This window comes from Microtus ochrogaster, linkage group LG1 (genome assembly GCF_000317375.1).
Source record: "Microtus ochrogaster isolate Prairie Vole_2 linkage group LG1, MicOch1.0, whole genome shotgun sequence".
Classification (NCBI taxonomy): Eukaryota; Metazoa; Chordata; class Mammalia; order Rodentia; family Cricetidae; genus Microtus; species Microtus ochrogaster.
In genome coordinates, this window is record NC_022027.1 from 3,250,748 (window position 1) to 3,273,426 (window position 22,679).

Sequence of the window (22,679 nt, forward strand, 5' to 3'; positions counted from 1 at the left end):
AAGAATTTCCCCTTTTTTTTTTTATTGCTTTTTGAGGCAGGGTTTCTCTGTAGCTTTGGAGCCAGTCCTGGAACTAGCTCTTGTAGACTAGGTTGGCCTCGAACTCACAGAGATCTGCCCGCCTCTGCCTCTTGAGTGCTGGGATTAAAGGAGTGTGCCACCACCGCCCAGCAGAATTTCCTTTTTAGGCTACGTAATATTCTAGCACGTGCATGGACAACTCCGTGTGTATCTTGTCATGCATCAGTACTGATCTAGGTTACTTCTATCCGTGAGATGTTTTAAATAATGGTAGGTGACATGACTGTTGAAATAGCCTTTCAAAACTGCATGTGTTGGCTCACCCCTGTAATCCCGGGGCCCTGGAAGCTGAGGCTGGCAGTTGGATTTCATGGAATTTAAAATAAGCCTGAAAGTCGGGCAGTGGTGGCGCACACCTTTAATCCCAGCACTTGGGAGGCAGAGGCAGGCGGATCTCTGTGAGTTTGAGACCAGCCTGGTCTACAGAGCTAGTTCCAGGACAGGCTCCAAAGCCACAGAGAAACCCTGTCTCGAAAAAACCAAAAAACAAAACAAACAAACAAACAAACAAAAAAACTCTAGCCTCGTGGGCAGATGGAGGCAGATCCTGGAAGCCCGAGGGCCAGATAGAGTAGCTGAAGTACTTTGGTAAGAAGCCTATCTCAAAAGAAGACAAAAGAAAAAAAGGGAGGGGGGGGACAAAAGGTGGAAAGCTATACCTTCCTAGCCTCTGCACGTGAGCGCACAGTCCTGCACCCCTCAAAACACTCCCCCACCCAACAAAAATAAAACGAAACAAAAAAACAATCAAAAAAAGTTTCCGGAGTGGCTCAGTGGTAGAGCGCTAGTCTAGTGTATCCAGGCTCTGCAAAATTAAGAAATGTCCCGTTTCACGGTTAGGTGAATATTTGAGCGTCAACTCAGACAGGCATGGGTCTCTCAACACTAAGACCCTGGCTAGTGAGTTGGCTCCGTGGTGAAGAGCACTTGCTGTTTGCTGCTCTTGCAGAAGACTTGGGTTCTGTTTCCAGTACTCACATGGTCGTTCGCAACCATCTGTAGCTGCAATTCCAGGGGATTCGACTTCGTCTTATGTCTTCTGCGAGCATCAGGTACAGTCATGTTTACACATACATACGAACACAAAGTAAATCCTGAGAGAGGGAGAGGGAGAGGGAGAGGGAGAGGGAGAGGGAGAGAGAGAGAGAGAGAGAGAGAGAGAGAGAGAGAGAGAGAGAGAGAGAGAGAGAGAGAGAGACCGTAACACTCTCCTCGTCCTCTCGTCCTCCAGGGGGCGCACGAAGTCATTATAAATAAGCATAGTCCGGGGACCCGAGGGACATTTTCAGTCAGGCACGCTCTGGACAGTCCAGGCTCCTCAGAGGCTTGAGGTTCAAGATAACGAGGCTGTATCCGCGAAAGTCGGGTGCCGAAAGGTTCTTAGGGACCAGGAACAGATAATTAAGCTTTCTTTAGTCCTAGACCTGCGTCGGCCACTATTCCAAGGGAGCCGATATTGCAAGCAGGCGCACTTCGGGCAGCCTTTCCCGGCGTCCCTAGCGACAGCGTCCCGGGGGCCTCTGGGGGCCTCGGAGCAAGATGGCGGCGGCGGCGGGGTCCGAGAGGCGCGAGCGGCGGCCTCCGGAGCGAGTGTGAGGAGGGGTCCCGGGGTCCCGGGTAGCTCCGGGCCGGGGCCCCGCTGAGGAACGGACCATGCTACGTTCTACCGGCTTCTTCCGCTCCATAGATTGCCCGTACTGGGCAGGAGCTCCCGAGGGGCCTTGCCGGCGGCCCTACTGCCACTTCCGGCACCGCGGAGCTCGGGGCCCCGGCAGCGGAGGCGCGGCGTCTCCCGCAGCAGGTAAAGCCCGCACGACTGCGCCCGGTTCCGCAGCTTGGCCAGCGCGCCCGTGCTGCATGTCCCCCTTGTGCAGCCTGGTCGCACACCCTCACAGTGCTGTCCCTCCTCCCCTAGTCGCTGTCGCGATGCTGTGCAAGTGTCTAGGCCTCTCTGATCACTGAGTAAAACGTAAATGCCTACTCGGTGGAGGGAGAAACAGCGTCCGAGCCTACATTTGTCCGTTGGTGCAGTCGGTGCGATTCCCCCGGTCCTCATTCCGTCCTCATTGTTTGAAACGGGATGTCATTTCCCTCCTGTCACCGAACACCCAACCCTGTGAGCTTGTGGTACATCTTGTTTATGATCGCGACACTTTCCTCGGGCGTCTCCAGTAGTTGGAAACACAAGGCCCTAGGGGCACCTGCTGTTTGTCAAGCTGAAAACCCGCTTGGCTTGGATGAGTGTAGACTTTGAGTTTGTCGGGGAGCGTGTCGCAATGACTGCCGTGATAGCGCTTCTGAAGGCCTCGAGGATTAGGCAGTGTGGAGGAGGTACTGTATTAGAAGAAAACAGTGGGAGAAATTAGGATTTTGTTAATTAGTGTTTTGTTTGTTTTTACTGAGTAGGCCTGACTAGCTTGGGACCCAGGATCCTCAGTTCAATCTAGCGAGTTCTGGGATGACATTGTGGGACTGAAGAGATGGCTCATATTTGCCGTTTTGACTGGGAGCGTGGGCGGGGGCACGTCTTTAGTCCCACGGCACTCAGGAGGCATAGCCAGGTGGACCTCTTGAGTTCGAGGCCAGCCTGGTCTACATGAGGATTTGTTCCAGAAAAACCATAGATAGTGAGATCCTGTGGGGTTGGGTAGGGGAGCACACTTGCTACTATTGCAGAGACCCGGGATTGGCTTCCCAGCATCCATATAACTTCCAGTTTCAGTACCTGATGCAGTCCGGTTCTGCGCAAATCCATACATCCAGGTGTGGTGCAAATCCATACATCCAGACAAAACTCTTATGCACGAAATTAATAAAAAATACAAAAAAACTTAAAGAGTGGCACTGCACCCAGGCATCGTGACCTTTTATCCCAGCACCAGAGAGGCAGAGGCAGGTGAATGTCTTTAGTTCAAGGTTGGCCTGAGTTACATATGTGGCCATCTCTAAAACAGAAAGACGGGCAGACATTAGGAGGAAAAGGCTGGAGGAAGGGCTTATTGAATAGAGTTCTGTTTAGACCCCTGGTGACCTCTGTCCCTTCAGAGGGCCTCTCCTTTGTTTTATTTATACATTTGAGGCAGGTCTCATGTGGTGTAGGCTGGCCTCAGAGTCTGCGCAGCCAAGGATGCCCACTGCTGACATGACAAGTGCATCATCCCAGCTGCTTTGTTGCTGCAGCCCTGGGGACAGGCGCACACTCACATGTGAGAGGTGAGCCTCAGCACTGTCTTCATCTCCAGTTCCCAGATTGATTTCAGATACCAATCTGTCTCAGTCTGTTTTTCTTTAAGTAAATATTTATTTGAAAGTGTTAAAGCTGGGCTGTGGTGGCGCACACCTTTAATCCTAGCACTGGGGAGACAGAGGCAGGTGGATTTCTGTGAGTTGGAGGCCAGCCTGGGCTACAAGAACTAGTTCCAGGGGCTGGAGAGATGGCTCAGAGGTTAAGAGCATTGCCTGCTCTTCCAGAGGTCCTGAGTTCAATTCCCAGCAACCACATGGTGGCTCACAACCATCTGTAATGGGGTCTTCTGGCCTGCAGGCATACACACTGACAGAATATTGTATACATAATAAATAAATAAATATTAAAAATAAAAAGAACTGGGGCTGGAGAGATGGCTCAGTGGTTAAGAGCATTGCCCGCTCTTCCAAAGGTCCTGAGTTCAATTCCCAGCAACCACATGGTGGCTCACAACCATCTGTAGAGAGGTCTGGCGCCCTCTTCTGGCCTTCAGGCACACACACAGAATACTGTATATATAATAAATAAATAAATATTTAAAAAAAAAATAAAAAAATAAAAAGAACTAGTTCTAGAACAGGCTCCAAAGCTACAAAGAAACCCTGTCTCAAAAAAAAAAAAATTAGTGAAAGTGTTGTAACAATCCCCCCAAAAATAAGTCTGATGGTAGCACACACCTTTAATCTCAGGAGTAGAGACAGGTGGATCTCTGAGTTCCAGGCCAGCCTGGTCTGCAGAGTGAGTTCCAGGACAGCCAGGGCTACACAGAGAAACCCTGTCTCGAGAAACCAGAACCAAACAACATGTATGTGTGTGTGTGTGTGTGTGTGTATGTATGTATGTATGTATGTATGTATGTATGTATGTATGTGTTCCAAATGTGTGCAGTGTCCAGGAGGCAGAAGAGAGCATTGGATCCCTTGGCACTGGAGTTAGGGGTGGTGGTGAGCTGCTATGTGGGGTGCTAGGAATCCAACTCGGGTTCTCTGCAAGAGGAGCTAGTATCCTCAAGCCGTGAGCCATCTCTCTAAGCCCTGCTGGTGTGTTTCTATGAAACAGGTTGACCTGAACTTGTGATCCTTCTGTCTCTGCCTCCTGAGCACTGGGATGCCAGGCATGAACTGCCAAATCTGTTGTTTTTTGAGTCCAGTTTTATGCATACACTGGCTTAAAGCACCTACAGTGGTCTTCATCCTTAGTGGTTAGGTTCCTTATCTGGCCCTCAGCTGAGTACTCCACCCAGGCCCTGGGGAAGCTGCCATGGAGGAGCAAGGACACAGCTCTGCAGATCTTAGCCCAGGGGTGGACACTGAGTGTCTGGTGTAGGTGGCATGCAGTTTCTTTTGTTTGCTTTTTATATGTATGTATGTTCCTGTTTGTCTCCGTGTCTGTCACCTGGGTGGGTTTCTGCAGAGGCCAGAGGGAGGCATTGGATCCCCTAGAGCTGGAGTTCCAGGTGGTTGTCAGCCTCCAGACACGAGAGCTGAGAGTTCAGGCCCTCCAAAAGAGCAGCCAGTGCTCCTAACTACTCAGCCACAGGCCTCACTGTGTAGCCCTGTCTGTCCTGGAACTGGCTATGTAGACCAGGCTGGCCTGGATTGCTTCTGCCCCCCTAGTGCTGGGGTTAAAGGTGCAGGTTCTGGACCTCAAGGGGCCATTGTGTCAGCATGCGACACATCTTTTGCTCTAGGGATATCCTGACTTTTAATGTTTACTTCCTTTTTGCTGTGTGAGGATGGAAGGCAGAGCTTCCTGCATGGCCATTGTGTGCTGAGCTGTACCCAGTCAGCCCCATCTCTGAGCAGAGTGTTAGTCCTCAGCTTCCCTCCATGCTGCTCTTCACATGCTGTCTTGTGCCACAGAGGGTCGTGTTGGAGGTCTGGCGCTGTCCTTTACACCCTGCTCTTTAGTTTTGAGGACAGGCATTTTCTACTGTCTCTAACCCAGACAGAGCCCAGCCCTTCCTGCTCTGGGGACCTTTGTGACCTGTTGTCCTCTCCTTGGTGCACCACAGCAGCCCTCTGAGGAGGCCTGGGCCTGGATGACTCTGGGCTAGGATAGGGTCCAAATGCTTCAACCTTGGTGGCATTCTTTGGGCTCGGTGGAGTATCCCTCCATGGCCTTTGTGCCCACAGCAAAGCAAACTCACATGTGGCTGGCCTCCAGCGGCTCAGAACTGCAGGTGAAGGTGCCACAGAGACAACTGGCCCTGCAGCCCTCCTGGGCTGGCCTTTTGCTCAGCTGGAGAGACATGGTTAGCCTTTTGAGGCATGGTTGAGTGCTATGCCGGGGAGACAGGCTGAGGGACACCAGTGAGGCAGGTTAGAGCTGGGGAGTTGAGTGACAGGGCCAGGATCGGGTTTTTCTGGGGACTCATGATGGCTTGGGTGTTGGGGCTGTTTGGGTCTGACTGGTATACATAGAGTACAGTGGCCTCACAGAGCCAAGGGCCCCCTGCTGGCTTCACTTGTTGGAGGTGAGGACACTGGTCTTTTTCTTAGATTTCCCTTATTATAATGGGCCAACTCACAGAACAGGACAAGAAGTCCAACCTCAGGTGTGTGACGCAGGAATCAGAGACAGGAAGCACTGGGCAGGCCTGTGGTTTTCTCTGGGTACCAAAAGGTCATGCTCTAACCTGGTCTAATCTCTTAAAGGTCACTGGTTGACAGAGGTTCCCCATCACCTCCCCCTTTTTTCTAAATAAGAGAATTCCAAGGCCTTTAATCCCAGCCCTTGGGAGGCAGAACTCACCATATGTGAGTTCAAGGCCAACCTGGTCTCCATTGCTAGTTCCAGGACTTGCTCCAGAGCAACACAGAGAAACCCCGCCTCAGAAAAACCAAACAGAACACACAGGAGAGTTCCAAACCCCATACAAACCACATACACTAGGAACAGACACCAGCTGTAAGATTAGGATCACAACCAGCAGAAACAATATTAAACAAGGAACAAATGCTAAATGTTTTAACAAACATTCTATCCTAAGGAGTCTAAGTCTTGTATTGGAAATGACTTGACTTGGTCATGAGAGGACGGTAACTATGACTATCTAATCTTCAACCCATCAAAGGCCTGAGAAGAGAGATAATATTACTTGAGTAGGCAGGAAGTGCAGTCAAGCAGCTTCCAAAATGCACAGAGACAACTGGCTACTTGGGCGATCACCCAAAGTCTCATTTGCAATGTTGAAGCAACCAACTTTGGCTAAGGTCTAGAGTAACTGACAAACGGTTTTCAGAGGCAGGAACATTTTCAGAACCATCTTACTCTGTCTTGGCTAGGTTTGGCAGTCTTTCTTGCATCTTGTTTGCCCAGTCTAGACACCATTCACTTTGTCAGTGGTTAAGGCATGGGCAGTTCCTTGCCCAAAGGCCAATTGTGCCAAGAAGAAAACAAACTCCAAGTAGAGTGCCTTTGGTGCTCAACACTCTCAAGAACAGATCGGTGCTGTCAGGAGCAATCGTGTCTCATGTCAACAGCAGCCTAAGTTATTTAGATGCCATGTTCACAGCTACTGTCTGCTAAGGGTGGTAGGGTGAGAGGAGCAGAAATGAGAAATCAGGATGTCTGAGCTAGAGAGTTACTCCCACCCCTGCTACCGCATGTCTTCAGGGCACCTGAACCTCCTTTTGAGACTCCCCAGTCGTGTGGTGTGGGTGGCAGCCAGGAATGAAGTGCCGGGGTTCTACACACACACCCAGAAGGAATCATTCCCAGATAGGTGCCAAGGGACAAGTCCAGGGCAATAGCTGTGGAGCTTTCTAGAAGGAGTAGGGTTTGTTCAAGCAAAGGAAAAGGAGGATGTTCCTGGGGGGGGGTGGAGAGAGGGACAGGAAAGTGGCCGTGGCTATGGCCTCTGTGGGCTCCTGGATCCCAGTCCAGTTCCCATAGTACATGCTTGAGCAGTGAGGGTCAGAGGGGCCAAGCTCTGCTGCCCTCTTCCCACTGACCTTGGCTACCCACACATAGGACCTGTGACTTCCTGTTGTCCTGGCAGACCAGCCTTGGCTCACTGCCAGGGAGCTTTCCTTGTCTGAGGGGCCTCTACCAGCCGCTGGCAGCCTGCACTCCTGGGCTCCTTCCTAGGGGAAGATCCATTTTGCTGGGAAACGCCAGCAGAGGGTGCCCCAGGCCACAGCATCTAGCCAGCTGTGCCTTCCAAAAGGTCCAGTCAGGGATAGTTGGCACTGTGGGTGTGTGGGTACACCTGTGCGTTAGGTGTCTTCTGAAATACAGTAGCGCCAGCCTACTCCAGTTGCACGGTGACTGCCTTCCCGTCTGCCTCTTCCAGGCACAGTCCTGCCCTTCACGGCCACCTGCTGGTGCTGGGCAGCTGGCTCCACTGGTCCAGCGTTGCAGGGGAAGGTGGCTTGGAGGACAGAAGGCTGTTGTAAAAGCAAGACAGGGTGCTTCCTCCTGCTGCTCAGCTGGCACATGTGCCCGGTGCTGTCTTGTTTTAAAGATTTATGTATTTATGATGTATACAGTATTCCCATGCATGTGCGCCTATCTATCAGATGAGGGGCCAGGTCTTATCACATTGACCTCAGGACCTCTGGAAGAGCAGGCAATGCTCTTAACTGCTGAGCCGTCTCTCCAGCCCCAACCAGTGCTGTCTTTAGAGTGCTTTTTGTGGGTGCCTGATGAGTGTAGAAGAGTCCCCAAGCCACCCGTCCTGCATCTGTCCTACATCTGCCTCTGGCCGTGGCCTTCTCTGTTCATCATGACCACTTTGTTCCCTGCGAGTTCAGCTGGCCCCTTTGACCTGGTTCTATGGCCTGTCTGTCCCGGTGCCATTTACACAAGGGACTGCTAGTGAGTAGCACTAGGAGCACTGACATCCTCTCTTGAGGACACCCTCTCACAGAGGCAGGGGCATTGGATTGAGTCTGTCTGGAATTGGTAGGCCTGCAAGGGGGAGGCTAGTCTGGCAGAGGCCTGAAAGTATGGCCTCTGCAGGGGACTTCTTCCATGCCAAACCTTAAACAGGGCCTGTGGTGTCAGGAGACCCATGGGAGAGAATTAGGGCACTCTCCATCCCTTGAGGGTGACTTGTCCCTGGGACCTATAGTGCGCCAGTGTTTTCTGGAAGCAGCCACCCCCCCCCCCAAGAATGGACTTCTGCCCCACAGCAGCCTGGGGGTGTTCTCCGGCCCTGCTTCTCTTTGCCAGAGACTTTGGGGTGGTAGTGGTCTGGGCACGTGTACCCTGAGGTTTTCTGAAGGTCTTTCTGGCTATTCTGGACTCAGTTTATACCTATGGGACTCTGTGGGAAGAGGACAGGCAGGCCTGCATACTTGCTCTGTCTGCTTCTGGGAAAGAGTAGCTGAGAATCGAGAATTTTCTTCGTTGTACTGGAAAGGAAGGCCACCTCTATCTAACCTTGCCCAGGGTGATGTTAGCCTGCTTATCAGCTCCTCTGAGCTCTAGTGTGTGTGTGTGTGTGTGTGTGTGTGTGTGTGTGTGTGTGTGTGTGGAGGGGGCGGGGACAGTGGCTCAGACCTGTCCCTGCCCCAGAGAGCCCAGCATCCTAGGAATTCAAGGCAGCTGTCTCCTTGTACCCCACTGAGTGACCACACCTGCCTGGAAGCCATCACCCCTAAAGGACTGACCTTGTAGAGTCACAAGAAGGTTCTAGAGGGTGACCTGGGGGCACAGGGATCCTGGGCACATTCCTTAAAGGTGACTGCCTAGAATAAGACTTGTGCACCCATCTGAGGCTGAGGGGCACGCCTTGGGCCTGGTGTCACCCTCTTTGGCCAGACTCATACTTGTGTGCAGCTTCCCTTAGCTTTTTTCTGGTGTCCTGCTGCAATGTGTGTGGTCTCTGTGCGTGAGTCCAAGGTAGCCTTGGAGCTTGACCCTGCTTGAGTGACCTCATCCGTCCAGTGGTGTTGAGTGCAGGGGAATGTAGGTGCCTGGAATGTATGTGGGAAGGCCCAGAAAGATGGCTCACAGTCCTCAGTGGGGGCCTTGGGCATTGTGGCCATCTATTCTGGAGCTGCTATTCAGAACTGTGCCAGTCAGAATCCAAATCCATCTGTCCATCTGAAACAGCCCAGAGTGGACTTAGCACCCAGCACTGGCCATAATGCCTCTCCTCCCTAAGGTGTATATGGACTGTCCTCTGCTGCAGGGCTGGACACTCTTATCACCCCAGGGCTGGACTGGACGCTAAGCAGTCCCTTAGCTTTAGCAGTCCTTTGGCCTTGAGTGGAGACCCCCAGGTGCTGGCTGGGGGCTGACTTCCTGTTAGCAGGAGAGGCCCAGTGAGACTCTGCTGTCCATGGTGTGGCCTGATGGTCACCCAGGAGAATGCTGCTTGGCTCTGCCTCTTTGTGTCTCTCCTCCCACAGACAGTCTGAACTTGCTCCAGGCGTCCTGTTCCAGCCTGAGAACCCAGTTCCCTGTCCAGCGGTCTGTCAGGTGGGGAGTGTAGGTGGTGTGTGAATCCTACCCCCGCCTAGGACTTCGAGACCCTCCCCTGCGGGTGGGGAATTTCCAAGAGCCCAGCCCACTCTCCAGAGATCACCATGTACACCACATTTACACAGAAGGCTCCTCCTTTGTCACTGTAGATTTTATGAAGCCTAGGGTGGTGCGATCCTCCTGCCTCAACTGGGATAACAGGTGTGATTACTCCTGGGGTCAACATCTGTATTAGTGATGTGTGTGACAAAACACTTGGCGGCGGCAGCTTAGGAGGGTTATTCTGGCTCACAGCTAGAGCTGCGGTCCACTATAGCACACAGGCATGGGGGCAGTTTGGGGCCCCAGCCCATGCAATGGTGTCCCCAAGTGTAGGGCGGGTCTTCTCACAGCCCATGCAATGGTGTCCCCAAGTGTAGGGCGGGTCTTCTCACAACCCATGCAATGGTGTCCCCAAGTGTAGGGCGGGTCTTCTCGCAGCCCATGCGATGAACATCGGATGTCTCAGCACTTGCCACTAAGCCAATTGAAGCCCTGGAGCCCACTTGGTGGAGGGAGAGGACGGACTCAAGCTGTCCTCTGACCACTACTTGCAAAATAAGAAGCCATTCTCCAAATAACAAATCCAGGCAGAGTATCCCTCATCCGGGTGTCTTCCCTGCCCACTCTCACTGGGCTTAAGTAGGGCATTGCTTGCAGGAGGCCCTGGGCATAACATTCATTTTAGCCCTGGCTGAATGGTTTAGTTTGTAGTTTACCCCCACCCCTTTCTCCTCATCCTCTCCTTCCTCCCCTTTCCCAGGGGCTCGGGACATGCTATGCAGGCTCTTTGCTACTGAACCCCCAACCCACTTTAATCTTTTTGTTTTGAGATGGGGCCTTGCTGGCCTAAGCTGTCCTTGAACTTCTGATCCTCCTACCTCAGCCTCCTGCTGCTGGCCCACTACTTCTAATCATTGGAATGTTACTTTCTAAGAAAGTAAGAAAGCCTGGCACCGCTCCAGCACCCAGGAGGTGGAGGCAGGAGGACCGGAAGTTCAAGGTCATCCTCAGCTGCACATTCAGGCCAGCTAGGGCTATACCACTGTGAGATCCCACCTCAGATAACTAAGGGACCAGTGAGAAGGCAACTCACCTGTTTCCTGGTTTTCCCCAGTCCCTTCCAAGGCCAGTAGGCTCTGGCTGGGTCCCAGTGTGTGCTGGGTTCTTGTCCCCCCAAACCCTTGCTTTTCTAGGCAGCAGGGACTTAGAGTGAGCACCCCATCTTTTGTCCTTCAAGTTGCATATGTGAAGTCCCCTGCCGTGTCCCCTCATGATTCCCAGTCACACCTCCCCTGAGACCACCTTGTGGAGCACATGGCCCCTGCTGATGAGGGATGGTTCCCAGCTCAGGGTCATCAGCCACAGGCTCTGGGGACAGGACAGGATGTCAGTTGGAGACAGCCACAGGGAACTGCCATGGGGTCACCTCGTGAACTGCGCATGTCTGAATGCGTGACCGTTCTGCAGGACTGTATGGGCTCTTGAGAAGGCCAACTGGTTTGTAACAACCTACTCTCCCTGACCCTGCAGCTCACTTGGGGGCAGTGCTTGGAGAGGGGATAGCAATAATGTATCTGGGCCCCACCTCTTCCAGATATTCATAGTTGGGTCGTACAATTCTTGCTTTTACTGGTGGAACTACATAGTTGCTTTATTGAGGCTTAAAAACGGTTTTTACTTTTCATATGTGAGTGTGTGTGTAGGCTGTGTGAGTCAGGCCCCCATGGAGGCCAGAGGTGTCCTGGACTGGCCACCTGCTGTGGGGCTAGGGTGTCAGCTAGATCCGTCTGTAGTGCGGTGGAGTCCTTACTCTGCCGTCTCCAGCCCTTCAAGTCCTCTGCAAAGGTGTAAAATGCATGAGGGGCTCAGTGAAGGGTGGCCACTCCAAAAAAGCTGGTCGCAGTGGGGTGCACTTGTGGCCACGGCACTGGGGAGGTAGAGCCCCAGGAGCTTGAGTTGGCCGTTGAACTAAGTGAGACCTACTTGACTGAGAGCAGGGCTGCAGGCCGGCCAGAGCCTTTAGCTGTGGGGTTAATTCCTGGTAGGCCCTGTGGGTAGCGTGTCCACCTTGGGTCTCCAGGCCATGCCAAGAGGTCCTTGGGAACCTCGCTTCTCTGCACCCCCTTCTGACATAGGATCTCATGCAGCCCAGGCTAGCTTTGAATTATGTGGCCGAGGCTTACCTTTAACTCCTGACCCTCTTCCTTCCTGCCTGTACCTTCCTAGAGCAGGGTGATGGGCGTGAGCCACCATGACTGGTCTGCGTGGTGCTGGGGTGAAGCCTGTGCATCCCTGGCAGTGCTCTGCTCGCAAAGACCCAGACCCACCCCACATGCACATGCACACACTCACGCGCACCAGCACCCTTCTGTAATCTTCTGCACAGGTCCTGCCGTAGGGCAGGTGATTCCCAACACATCAGCGTCACGGTGTCATGGTAGGGATGTCCTGGGGGCCCAAGCCTGCTGTGCAATAGGCTGTGGAAACCTGGTTCTCTTACCTTGCCCATCTCTGGCAGGCTTGCTCAGTGGTTATTCCATGTTCTCTTCCCTTCCAGGGCTTGGCTATGACCCGTACAACCCAGAGCTGCCTCAGCCTCCTGCACAGAGGGAGAATGGCACTCTGGGCCAAGGTGATGGCATGCTGGAGCTGGAGCTGGTCAACCAGGCCATTGAGGCTGTGCGTGGCGAGGTGGAGCTGGAGCAGAGGCGCTACCAGGAGCTCCTGGAGACAGCACGGGGGCACGGCGCCGGGTCTTCAACCCTGGTGCCCTGCAGCCCTGCCATGACCCTGGATGACGATGACACCTTCTCTCTGGCCCTCACCTATACACCAGGTGGCCTGCTGAGCCCAGACTCAGGCTATCAGCCCACCCCACTGGCCGCCCCTGCTGAGCCAGGTCACAAGTACTCACTGGCCCCTTCAGAGAGGGGTCAGAGCAGAGCTGGAGGGGGCACCAGTGCCCTGGAGTATATCCCCAAGGCTGTGAGCCAGTCGCGCCGCTGTGGCCGACCCGTGTCTGGTGGCAAGTATGTAGTGGACAGCTCAAAGCCATCCACAGATCTGGAGTATGACCCACTGTCCAACTACTCAGCTCGGCACCTTGGCAGGGTCAGTGCCAGGGATGAGAGAGCTACCAAGCGACCACGAGGCTCCCGGGGTGCTGAGCCCTACACACCTGCCATTAAGAAGCCCTGTGACCCCTTTGGTGGCTGTGAGGCCAGGTTCTCAGACTCAGAAGACGATGTAGCCAGCCCACCGAAGGCTGATGCAGGCAGCCCCAAGGCTGAAGCTGACTCTGAAAGCAAGGCACCTGGGAAACGTGCCTCCGAGGAGGGCAGTTTGCGGGGCACCAAGGAGATGGCTGTACAGTATGACGTGGAAGACCTTGGGCAGCCTCCCAAAGCAGCAGACACAGTGGCCTTGGCCAAGCTTGGCTCCCCAGCCAGGGCATCTCAAGAGGTTGGGGTCCCCAAGGATGGCAAAGCCAAGAAGAAGAAAAGTGGGACACTGGCCAGCCTCAGCCACAAGGACAAGGCCCGCAAAAAAGACAAGAAAAAAGACAAGGACCCAAGACGGCTCCGGGAGAAGGAGAAGCTGTGTACAGACAAGAAGAAATCACAAGCTGGCAGCCCTCGGGGCAAGACCCAGGGCTCTGAAGGGACCAAGAAAAAGCCATCCAACACTACCACTGGTGCCAGCTCAGGAAAAGGGGGACCAGGTCGCTCCTCCAGTGGAGGGCCACAGCCCCAAGACTCTGGGCCTGGTCCTCACCCGCCACTGGCCTGTAAAGGTGGCAGCGCTAGGAAGTCATCATCGGGGAAGTTAATGGACCGCAAGACCCGCTCCCTGGATGAGGGTGCCTCCCAGAGCACCCCTAAGCTCAAGAAACGGGCCCTGAGCCATGCTGAATTGTTTGGGGATGAGAGTGAGGAGGAGGAGGACTCGGGCCTGGGGGCCAGGGCACTCCGGGTCTGGCCCCCCACCCTGCCCAACCTCAGCTCAGACTCAGATTCAGACTCTGACTCCAGCCTGGGCCTGGGGGAGACGCAGGTGCCCAAGCGTCTCAAGGCCGTGCCACCCACATCCCCCGTACCGCCCTCCCCATTGTCCTCCTCCTCCTCCTCCTCGGGCACCAGCCAGTGTGCAGAGGAGGATGTGGACTACTCGGCCCTGGAGAAGGAGGTGGACTTCGATGCAGACCCCATGGAGGAGTGCCTGCGGATCTTCAATGAGTCCACCAGTGTGAAGGCAGAGGACAAGGGCCGGCTGGCCCGGCAGGTGAGGGCCTGGCCCTGCAGGCGAGGGCCCTGCGAGGGGACACTCCATCCTGCAGCCAGCTCCAGCCAGCTCCAGCCTCTGCAACCCAGGCGGAAGCCATTCCTTCAGCGCCGGCCTCTTAACTCCATCCAAAATTCAGGAACCCTCGGTGGCCGCCTGCTGCCCCCCTGCACCCTGCCCAGAACGAGGATGCTGGCTTTCTACCCACCCAGCCGGCTTCCCATGGCAGCATCCAACTGACCGTTCAGACTGACCGGCAAAGGGGTACCGGGCCCTCCCGCCCCAAGCCTGCCTCACACTTCCTGTCCCCAGCTCCTTGGCTTTTCCTACCCCCCCCCCCACCAACTCTTACTCCTTTTCTGGCCTCTGTCCCGCTTCTCTCCCCTTCTCCCTGGCTTGCCTGCTCAGGCCAACCTTGATCCATCTGGGTGTCCTCCTTCCTATGTCCCTATGTTGGCCACCAGGGGGTGCTCACCCTGAGCAGACAAAGATGGACTTGGTCAGTTCCCTCCAGCACCAGGCCTATGGGATGCCCTTGACTGGCACTCCATATCTGAGCCATCATCCTGGGCTGGGTGTGGGGCAGCAGCAGGGGCCATGCCCACTTGTCCTCCTGTTCACAGAATTGCTGTCCTAGCCTGTGAGACAGGTGCTGGGTGGGCCTTGGGCCTGAGATCTGGTGGTGACATGAGGCTGGGTGGAAAGGCAGGAGTGTGACCTACGGAGGCACCCAGAGTGAGGAGTGCGTGTGTGTTTTCAGACTCCCAAAGAGGCAGCCTCGGAGAAGGAGCATGCCGGCCTGACCACTTTGTTCCCGGGGCAGAAGAGGAGGGTCTCACATCTCTGCAAGCAAGGCAAGGAGGTAAGACCCAGATTTGGGATAAGGGTGGGCAGCTGGAGGGAGAAGGTCTGCCACCCCAGCTAGATCCCAGGCCCCCTGCTGCTGGCCTTTGGTAAGCTGGTGTCCTGTAGAGAAACATGTCCTGACCACTGTCTGTCCTGTTGTCCCTCACTTGGTCATGGGGATGGTGTAGGGAAGTGTGGGGCGAGGCCAGGCTGCCTCAGCTGTGGCCGGAAGGCAACGAGGACCCAGGAGAGAGAAACCTGCTCAGGGCTGTGGTGACAAGCTCAGGACTCGTTCTTAGAGCCTCCCTAGGAGGTGGGGCAGGGTCCCAGGTGCAAACAAGGAAGGGTTCATCTAAGGAGATGGCACCGACAGCTCACAGGCCCCACCGCTGCCCTGCACTGCTGGGCAGAAGTCAAGGGAGGCTGGGGTGGGGGAGGTCCTCCCCACCCTGGGACTTGTTCCTCATTCAGCCTGCCTTGAGTGCTCTGGACTCAGAGCTGGGCTCCAGGACCTGTGTTCTTTCAGACAGAGGCCTCAAGGAGGGTTCCTGTGGCTCCCCCAGCACGGCCCCCCACTGCTCAGGAGGTGTGCTACCGGCGAGCACAGCAGGCACAGAGGGACTCCGCTAGCTGGCTGCAGGGTGCCCTGAAGCCGACAGACAGGCTCTCCACTGTGCATATCTCGGCCCCTGGGGAAAAGAGGAGGATCGCTCACGTACCCAACCCCCGCCTAGCCACCGGTAAGTCTTGGCCCCACCCTCTTATATTCCCAACCCCAGCATCTGAGATACAGGAGGCAGCACCCTGAGAAGTTCCTGATAGACTTGCGCACTGCCCTCCTGGGACCTTGGTGACTTACTGTGGAGTAGGGATAGAATGGCAGCCTCCTTGCTTCCTCCCAGATCCAGTCCCCTGGGACACTGGAGCCAGTGGTTGGGACTTGCCTGGGCCTACGTGGAGTGGGCAGCAACTCTGAAGGTCAGGTGTGGGGTAGTCCTGTCTGTGCCGAGTGGTGGTCCCAATCCAGGAGGGACAGTGAGGTGTCACCATCGTCTTCCGGCTCCGAGGGAGGGTCTTGCCGTCAGGACAGACCAAGTCTCACTAGTCACTATGTGCACCTGTGACCAGTCAGGAAGAGCTGCCTGGCCTGGGCCTCCCCTTCCTTCCCCAGGGCTACAGCACCTGGAATTCTCTGTTCTTGTTCATGTCCTGGCCCAGCCACAGCACGGCTTGTTAGGGGCTGCTCTGGTTCTGTGACTCTCCTTGTCCTCCAGGCGCGCACCTTGATCTGCTTCAGTGCTCCCACTATAGCTTGTGCACAGGGCTGGGCATCGCCCCTGTAGGTGCGCCCTCCTCCCCGGGGGACCCCTCCTCCCTAGGGGGCCCCTTCGTGGTTGGCAAGCACAGCCTTGGGCTTGTTCCAGAGAGGAGAGCAGAGGCAGCCTGGTCTTGCCCCCGAGCCCTATCCAGAGACGATCCTGACTAGGGACAGGGATTCTGATGGTCAGGCACCCTACACCCCTTGCATGGACAATTAGGGGGCATCCCTGACCACCCCGGGCCAGGGCGGAGACTGTGTATGGTTTGTGACCTCATTACAGGGACAGGCAGGTAGCCTGTCACAATGAACAGGTCAGGGCATCCCAGGCCCTCTGGTCCTGTGCCTAGAAGCCAGGGTTACCCCTCAGACGTCAATGCCTCAGAGTTGGGGACTGGAACATGCGGCAGAGGCCCCAGCCACGCCACGCCATTCGCCAGACTGCCCCGACCGTGGCATTGCCTGAGCCGGCCTCCACAGCCGTGTTGCCCTTCCCTACCTCCATGGACTTGCTCCAGAGCAGCTAGAGTCCCATGTCCTTCCGTACCCCAAGCCCGGTGCCCCGGCCCCCGCTGCGCTGCGAGATGCGCATCCTGCTCACACTCAACGATCGCAGCTTCCTGGTGCTCCGCAGCTCCGTCATGGGCCTGCTGTCCTCCTGTACTCATGTCCCCTGTCCCCCACCAGCCCCGACAGGTGCCAAGAGGGCGCTACCTACCAGCAGCAGCCAGGCGTCCCACGGTCCTGAGCCTGGCAGCCAGCCGCTGAAGACACGCACGTTGTCAGGGATGGCATCCAAGACCACCACCACCATCACCCCTAAGCGCATCGCCCACAGCCCGTCACTCCAGGTACCGTGCACCAGCTGGTGCCTCCCGACCTCACTGCGGGACTCTGAGGGGCCAAAGGCTATTCTTGGCTCATACTGTCCCCAGTAGGGTTCCGTGTTGGCCTTACAGTGTATTGTTTCCTAGTAGGGAGGGTGAGCCAGAGTTCATGCAAACTGCAATCCCCCAGCCTTGTCCTCTAGAGTTCATGCTGGCCTCGTGCTGTGGACAACCCTTTCCTATGTAGAAGCTCTGTGTCCTAATCCCACTCCCACCCTGACCCCCTCCCTGGGTCTCTTTCCTCCAGAGTCTAAAGAAGCCCATTATCCCAAAAGAATTTGGCGGCAAGGTCCCCACTGTGATCCGCCAGCGCTATCTCAACCTGTTCATCGAGGAGTGCCTCAAGTTCTGCTCGTCCAACCAGGAGGCCATTGAGAAGGTGGGCCCTGGAGTGAACGTCCCTTAGCAGGCGGAACGGGGCACTGGGCACTGTGGCCTTGAGCTGGAGCCAGGAAGGCCTGTTTGTCTCCCTGGCTCTCATCCAGGCATCTCGGTCCAGACTGACTGCCTGTACTACTTCCTCATGGGTGGCAGGTTCTTCCTAGCCAGTGTGCCCTGAGTCCACGGCAGAGACTTGTGTGGGGCGTACCCTGGCCCTGCAGCCCCTGCTGTCACCCCAGTTGAGCTGACCTTCTGCTCATGCTCCTGGTGCCACTGTGTCCTCCGCAGGCACTGAACGAGGAAAAGGTGGCCTACGAGCGCAGTCCCAGCAAGAACATATACCTGAATGTGGCTGTGAACACCCTCAAAAAGCTGCGGGGCTTGGTCCCCAACACCGTGCCCAGCCTCAGCAGTGAGTGGCAGCTCTGCAGGGAGGGGATTGTCCCCAGTACCTCACATGGAGGCTGCGCCTGCGGTTCCCTCTGCCCCTCCCTCCCTCCCACCGAGGGCCTCTGCTAATGGTGTGGGCAGCCTCTTCACAGGGAGTGCTTGAGCACTGCCTTTGCTGGGAGACAGGGTTAAGATGTTTCATTCTGTCCCTTGAGAGGCCATGTAAGGCACACCACAGTGATCTCGCTTGCCTGTACAGACCCTAGCCTCCGCTAGCTTCTCCCCTACCCACTGGAAGGGTCTGGGTGGCCTTTGGAGGCAGTGACAGCTCAAAGCCGATTCATTAGTTATCTTCCTGAGTTACTGCAGCATGCCCCTGCCTCACACCTTCCGTTAGGAACAGTGGGCCCGTCCTGTCCACCCGGAGCATGGATTGGGGAACTGCTCAGTCCTGGGGTGGCTTGTCCTGCCTTCCCTTCCCAGCGGGGACTCTCTAGGCAGGAGAAGGTAGTGTATATGCGATGGGTGTTGGCTAGGAGACAGCAGTGAGGTGACAGGGCTGAGTGCAGCTGGCTCACCCACCCCTGCCTTCTCTGCACTTCCTTCTAGAAGCCAGTGGCCGCAGGGTTGTTTCCCATGAGGTGGTGCTGGGGGGCAAATTGGCAGCCAAGACCAGCTTCTCACTGAGCCGCCCCAGCAGCCCCCGGGTGGAGGATCTGAAAGGTGAGTTGGCACCTCTGCTGACCCACACCTCCCTCTGTGCGTCCTGACCCTGCCCTCTTCCATATCTTGTCCCCGTCCTCTGCAGAAGGGACTGCCCAGTGCAGTAGTGTGTATGCATGTGTGTGCGCATGTCCCCTATCCCCTGCAGCACCGACACCCAGTGTCCCCACAGGGAATGCCCTGTACAGCCGTCTCAGGGAATACCTGCTCACCCAGGAGCAGCTCAAGGAGAATGGCTATCCTTTCCCCCACCCAGAGCGCCCAGGGGGGGCCGTCATCTTCACAGCTGAGGAGAAGAAGCCCAAAGACCGTGAGTCTCCTCCTGTTGGGCCCTCAGCCAGGAACACGGAGTGGGGAGCTGCCTGCCGAGTTGGGGCATCAGGGGTGCTGGGTGCCTGCCTCTCGCCCATGTGCTCTCTGTCCATCTGTCCTCACCCCCAGCCTCCTGCAGAATTTGCTGTCGCTGTGGCACCGAGTACCTTGTGTCCTCCTCGGGCCGCTGTGTGCGCAGTGAGGAGTGTCACTACCACTGGGGGCGACTGCGGCGGAACCGAGGTGAGGCTGGGCCACTGGGCCACAGACAACCCTGCCTACACGCTCCTGGCTACCCCACCCCACTTCCATAGGAAGGCCCTGGCCTTCTGTGATCTAGATTTTTCCTCCAGAGCAGCTCTGCTTGGCTCCAAGGGGGACCTTCCCTGGGCCTGCAGCAGCTTGAGACACTGTTGGCCAGGTGTCTTCCCTGGATCCTGCTCCCTGACTGGGTGCACAAGGCTCCCTGCCCGGTGCCCTGAACACCATTGCTCTCTCTCCCCAGTGGCTGGGGGCTGGGAGACCCAGTATATGTGTTGCTCCGCTGCGGTTGGCTCTGTGGGCTGTCAGGTCGCCAAGGTAAGGCCTGCTGTGGCCACGCCCTGCTCTTAGCTTCTGCACTGGGGTTGAGGGACACATCTGAGCGCTATGTACGGGCTTGTTATGTGGCCCCACTCAGCCCTTCCGGTGAGGAGTACACTGGGCCCACCCACCTCCACAGGCACCTGGTCCCAGGCCTAGCCAGGGCAGGGAAGTCCCCAAGCATCACTTGTGGCCTGTGCCGGCCCTGCTGCTCACTCCCCTGTTCCCCAGCAACACGTGCAGGACGGCCGGAAGGAGAACCTGGAGGGCTTTGTGCGCACCTTCCAGAAGGAGCTACCAGAAGATTCCCACGCAGGGGTCTTTGCCCTCGACTGTGAGATGGTGAGTTTGGGGTCTCAGGAACCTGGGTGTTGTGTGTGGCTGGATCCACTCTGGGAAGGTGAGGAAGGGAAGCCGGCTAAGAGCTGTCACTGACGCCCTATCTCAATGGCTGTCTTGCACTATCAGGCTAGTGGCCTGGGGCAGGGCAGTCTTCTCAGCCCACTTGAGAAGGCTTCTCTGAGTCTCCAGCCCACGCCTCTCTCTGCTGTGTTGCCCTCCTGGTGTCATCCGGGGTCTGAGCAGCCGCCATGGCTAGCCACAGCAGGGAGAGGTGAGCCAGGCAGCCGACTGCATTGGTGTCCGTCTCATGCCCGCAGTCCTACACTACATACGGCCTGGAGCTGACCCGCGTCACAGTCGTGGACACAGACATGCAGGTCGTGTACGACACCTTTGTCAAGCCTGACAACGAAGTTGTCGACTACAACACCAGGTGTGTCCCGGCCCACCGTGGGGCCTCAGCCTCACTTCTGTCCTGCCCGGCCCGACGCCCCTCTCACATCAGGCCCTCTGCAGGTTCTCAGGGGTGACGGAGGCCGACCTTGTAGACACGAGTATCACACTGCGGGATGTGCAGGCTGTCCTGCTGAGCATGTTCAGTGCTGACACCATCCTCATCGGACACAGCCTAGAGAGTGACCTGCTGGCCCTCAAGGTATCTGTGCCTTCTGTGGCTAAGGATGGGAGGCCATGCCTACCGGGTCCCGTCCATTATCCACCCTCCTCCCTGTAGGTGATCCATGGCACGGTGGTGGACACGTCAGTGCTGTTCCCACACCGCCTGGGCCTGCCCTACAAGCGCTCCCTGCGGAACCTCATGGCCGACTACCTCAGACAGATCATCCAAGACAATGGTGCGGAGCCTGGGTCCAGGGTTGGGGCTGGGGGAACATACAGAAAGTCAGGACTGTGCTTGACATGTCTGCCCTGCAGTGGATGGGCACAGCTCCAGCGAGGATGCCAGCGCCTGCATGCACCTTGTCATCTGGAAGATCCGAGAAGACGCCAAGACCAAGCGATGACTCCCTACCCGCCGCCGCCACTACCTTGCCCCTCCCTTCCTACGACCCTGGCTGCCCTCAGCCCCTATGCCCCATGGCCTCTTTTCAAACTGTGTAATAAAACATGACAGCTGACCATGCGCTTCCAAGCTCAGGCTTCAGGTCTGCAGTGGCCCTGAGCTGGGGCTGAGACCGAGCGGCCTTGAGCCCTACACAGTCCCGCGTGTCACCTCCCCCCCCACTTCTGTCCCTGAGCCTGCAGCTGCCCAGGATAGAGCTGGCCTGGCCCCCGTGCCCAGTCAGCCCCAACCCCTCCTGCTGCTCTAGGCAGTGGCCCTCCCTCCTTTGTATATAACACAGGTGACAGGACAAGCCCTCGTGGTTTGAGACAGGGGTTGTCTTTTTTTTACTTTATACTGTTATTTTTATTAATTTTTAATTTAAACCTGCTGACCTGCACAACTCCTCAGTAGAGGAGTTCAGCCCTGGTGCCATTGGGATCCAGGGGCCGAACCCCCCACAGTCAGTCCCATGGGCCTGGATGTCTGCCCTGCCTTGTGGGGTAGCTTCCAGAACTCACCCCAACCCACCAGAGCTCTCCAGCCTCAGAGCCAAGCCAGCCCCAAGGCCGTCTTGGGGGGGGGGGGGAGCTGCTGCCTCTCCATGGGTAGGAACAGAATAAATGTTTATATGAAGTTTAGATTTCATATGTGTGGTGCTTTGGCCAGGCAGGACACCTTCTTGTGGCCCCTGGCCAATAGGCCAGGGTTGACAAAACAATTTATTCCCTTGCTCAAGAGGGCCCTTGCCATCCTGTTCTGGGGACCTTTGTGAGACAGCCCTCTCCTGAGTGTCCCTGGTGCAGGCTGGTGGTGTGTGGTCCATGCCTCTTTGCTTGGTATGAACCCAGCTACTCAGACAGTGTCCAGGGTGGAGACCAGGGACCCCTGCTACCTGAGAAGGGGCCCATAGCCATCAAGGTTTTCTGGTTTCTAAGACCAGAAAACATTTTCCACACGACCTCGGTTGGTTGGCCTCCTCTTGGCAGTCGTCTGCAACACAGTGAGATCTGGAGTGGGCAGGCCCTGGTTTGGCTGCAGTTAAAGCCAAGCAGGGACACCCCACTGTGATGGTCAGAGCCTTGTTTGAGCCTAGTCCAAATGCTGCGCAAGCCACCTGTAGGGGCTCCGGCCCATGGCAGCAGCAGCCTGGGGGGGGGGGGGACGTGTCTATTTGGTGGACAGGGAACTGCAGGACCCATGGGAGCTTTCTTGGTTAAGCTGGGCAATCTACCCTCAGGGGTTCTTTTGACCAATTTGTCCCCTTTTACCTTCTATAAACAAGTTTTTTAAAAAAAATAAATGGTGCCGATGTATTCACAGAAGTCCAAGTGTCTGCCTTGGGTGCTTTGGTGTGTGTGTCTGCCTGGACGTGTCAAGGTCCCCTGGTGATTCACTCCTTTTTGTTAGCCTACCCTGGCTCTGCATTGGAGGAGCCCCTGCCTCATTGTAATTACCCCTTCCCCTGGAGAGTCAGGTAGGGGGGTCTCCCAGATAAAGGCCATCCAAAAGGGTATGAATGCATCCCATAGTTAGACCAGTGGTTCTCAATCTGTGGGTCTCAAGGCTCTGCAGAACGAAGCCCACTGACCCCAACACCGGGTCCCTTCCTGATACCTCAGGAATGCCCTGCCTTGGTAGCTCCCGTCCGTTTGCAGCCTGCCTCCTGTGCCATGACGTCACCCTTTCACAATTTTCCTAGGTCTGGCCTCGCCCTCAGAGGCTGCAAGCAGCAGACCCCTGTCTGACCTT

At 56.1% G+C, this 22,679-nt stretch overlaps 1 protein-coding gene across 1 annotated transcript; it reads left to right on the forward strand.

Moving 5' to 3' along the window:
* Positions 1-1,583: 1,583 nt before the first annotated feature.
* Positions 1,584-22,240, forward strand: Rexo1 (RNA exonuclease 1 homolog). The gene is made up of 16 exons (XM_005359045.2): positions 1,584-1,882; positions 12,363-14,086; positions 14,847-14,948; positions 15,459-15,672; positions 16,938-17,101; positions 17,385-17,516; positions 17,807-17,930; positions 18,518-18,631; positions 18,804-18,941; positions 19,073-19,186; positions 19,449-19,522; positions 19,757-19,867; positions 20,185-20,300; positions 20,384-20,522; positions 20,601-20,721; positions 20,801-22,240. Exons 1-16 carry the CDS (start codon positions 1,735-1,737, stop codon positions 20,887-20,889), a joined length of 3,624 nt encoding a protein of 1,207 aa, XP_005359102.1. The 5' UTR covers positions 1,584-1,734; the 3' UTR covers positions 20,890-22,240.
* Positions 22,241-22,679: the final 439 nt, after the last annotated feature.

What these genes read in the sequence shown, in the direction of transcription:
- Rexo1 (XM_005359045.2), top strand. Translation starts at nt 1,735, where the DNA reads ATGCTACGTTCTACCGGCTTCTTCCGCTCCATAGATTGCCCGTACTGG. An exon ending in CCGGGTGGAGGATCTGAAAG is followed by an intron (nt 18,632 to 18,803) that starts GTGAGTTGGCAC and finishes GTGTCCCCACAG; the next exon opens with GGAATGCCCTGTACAGCCGT. An exon ending in TTGCCCTCGACTGTGAGATG is followed by an intron (nt 19,868 to 20,184) that starts GTGAGTTTGGGG and finishes TCATGCCCGCAG; the next exon opens with TCCTACACTACATACGGCCT.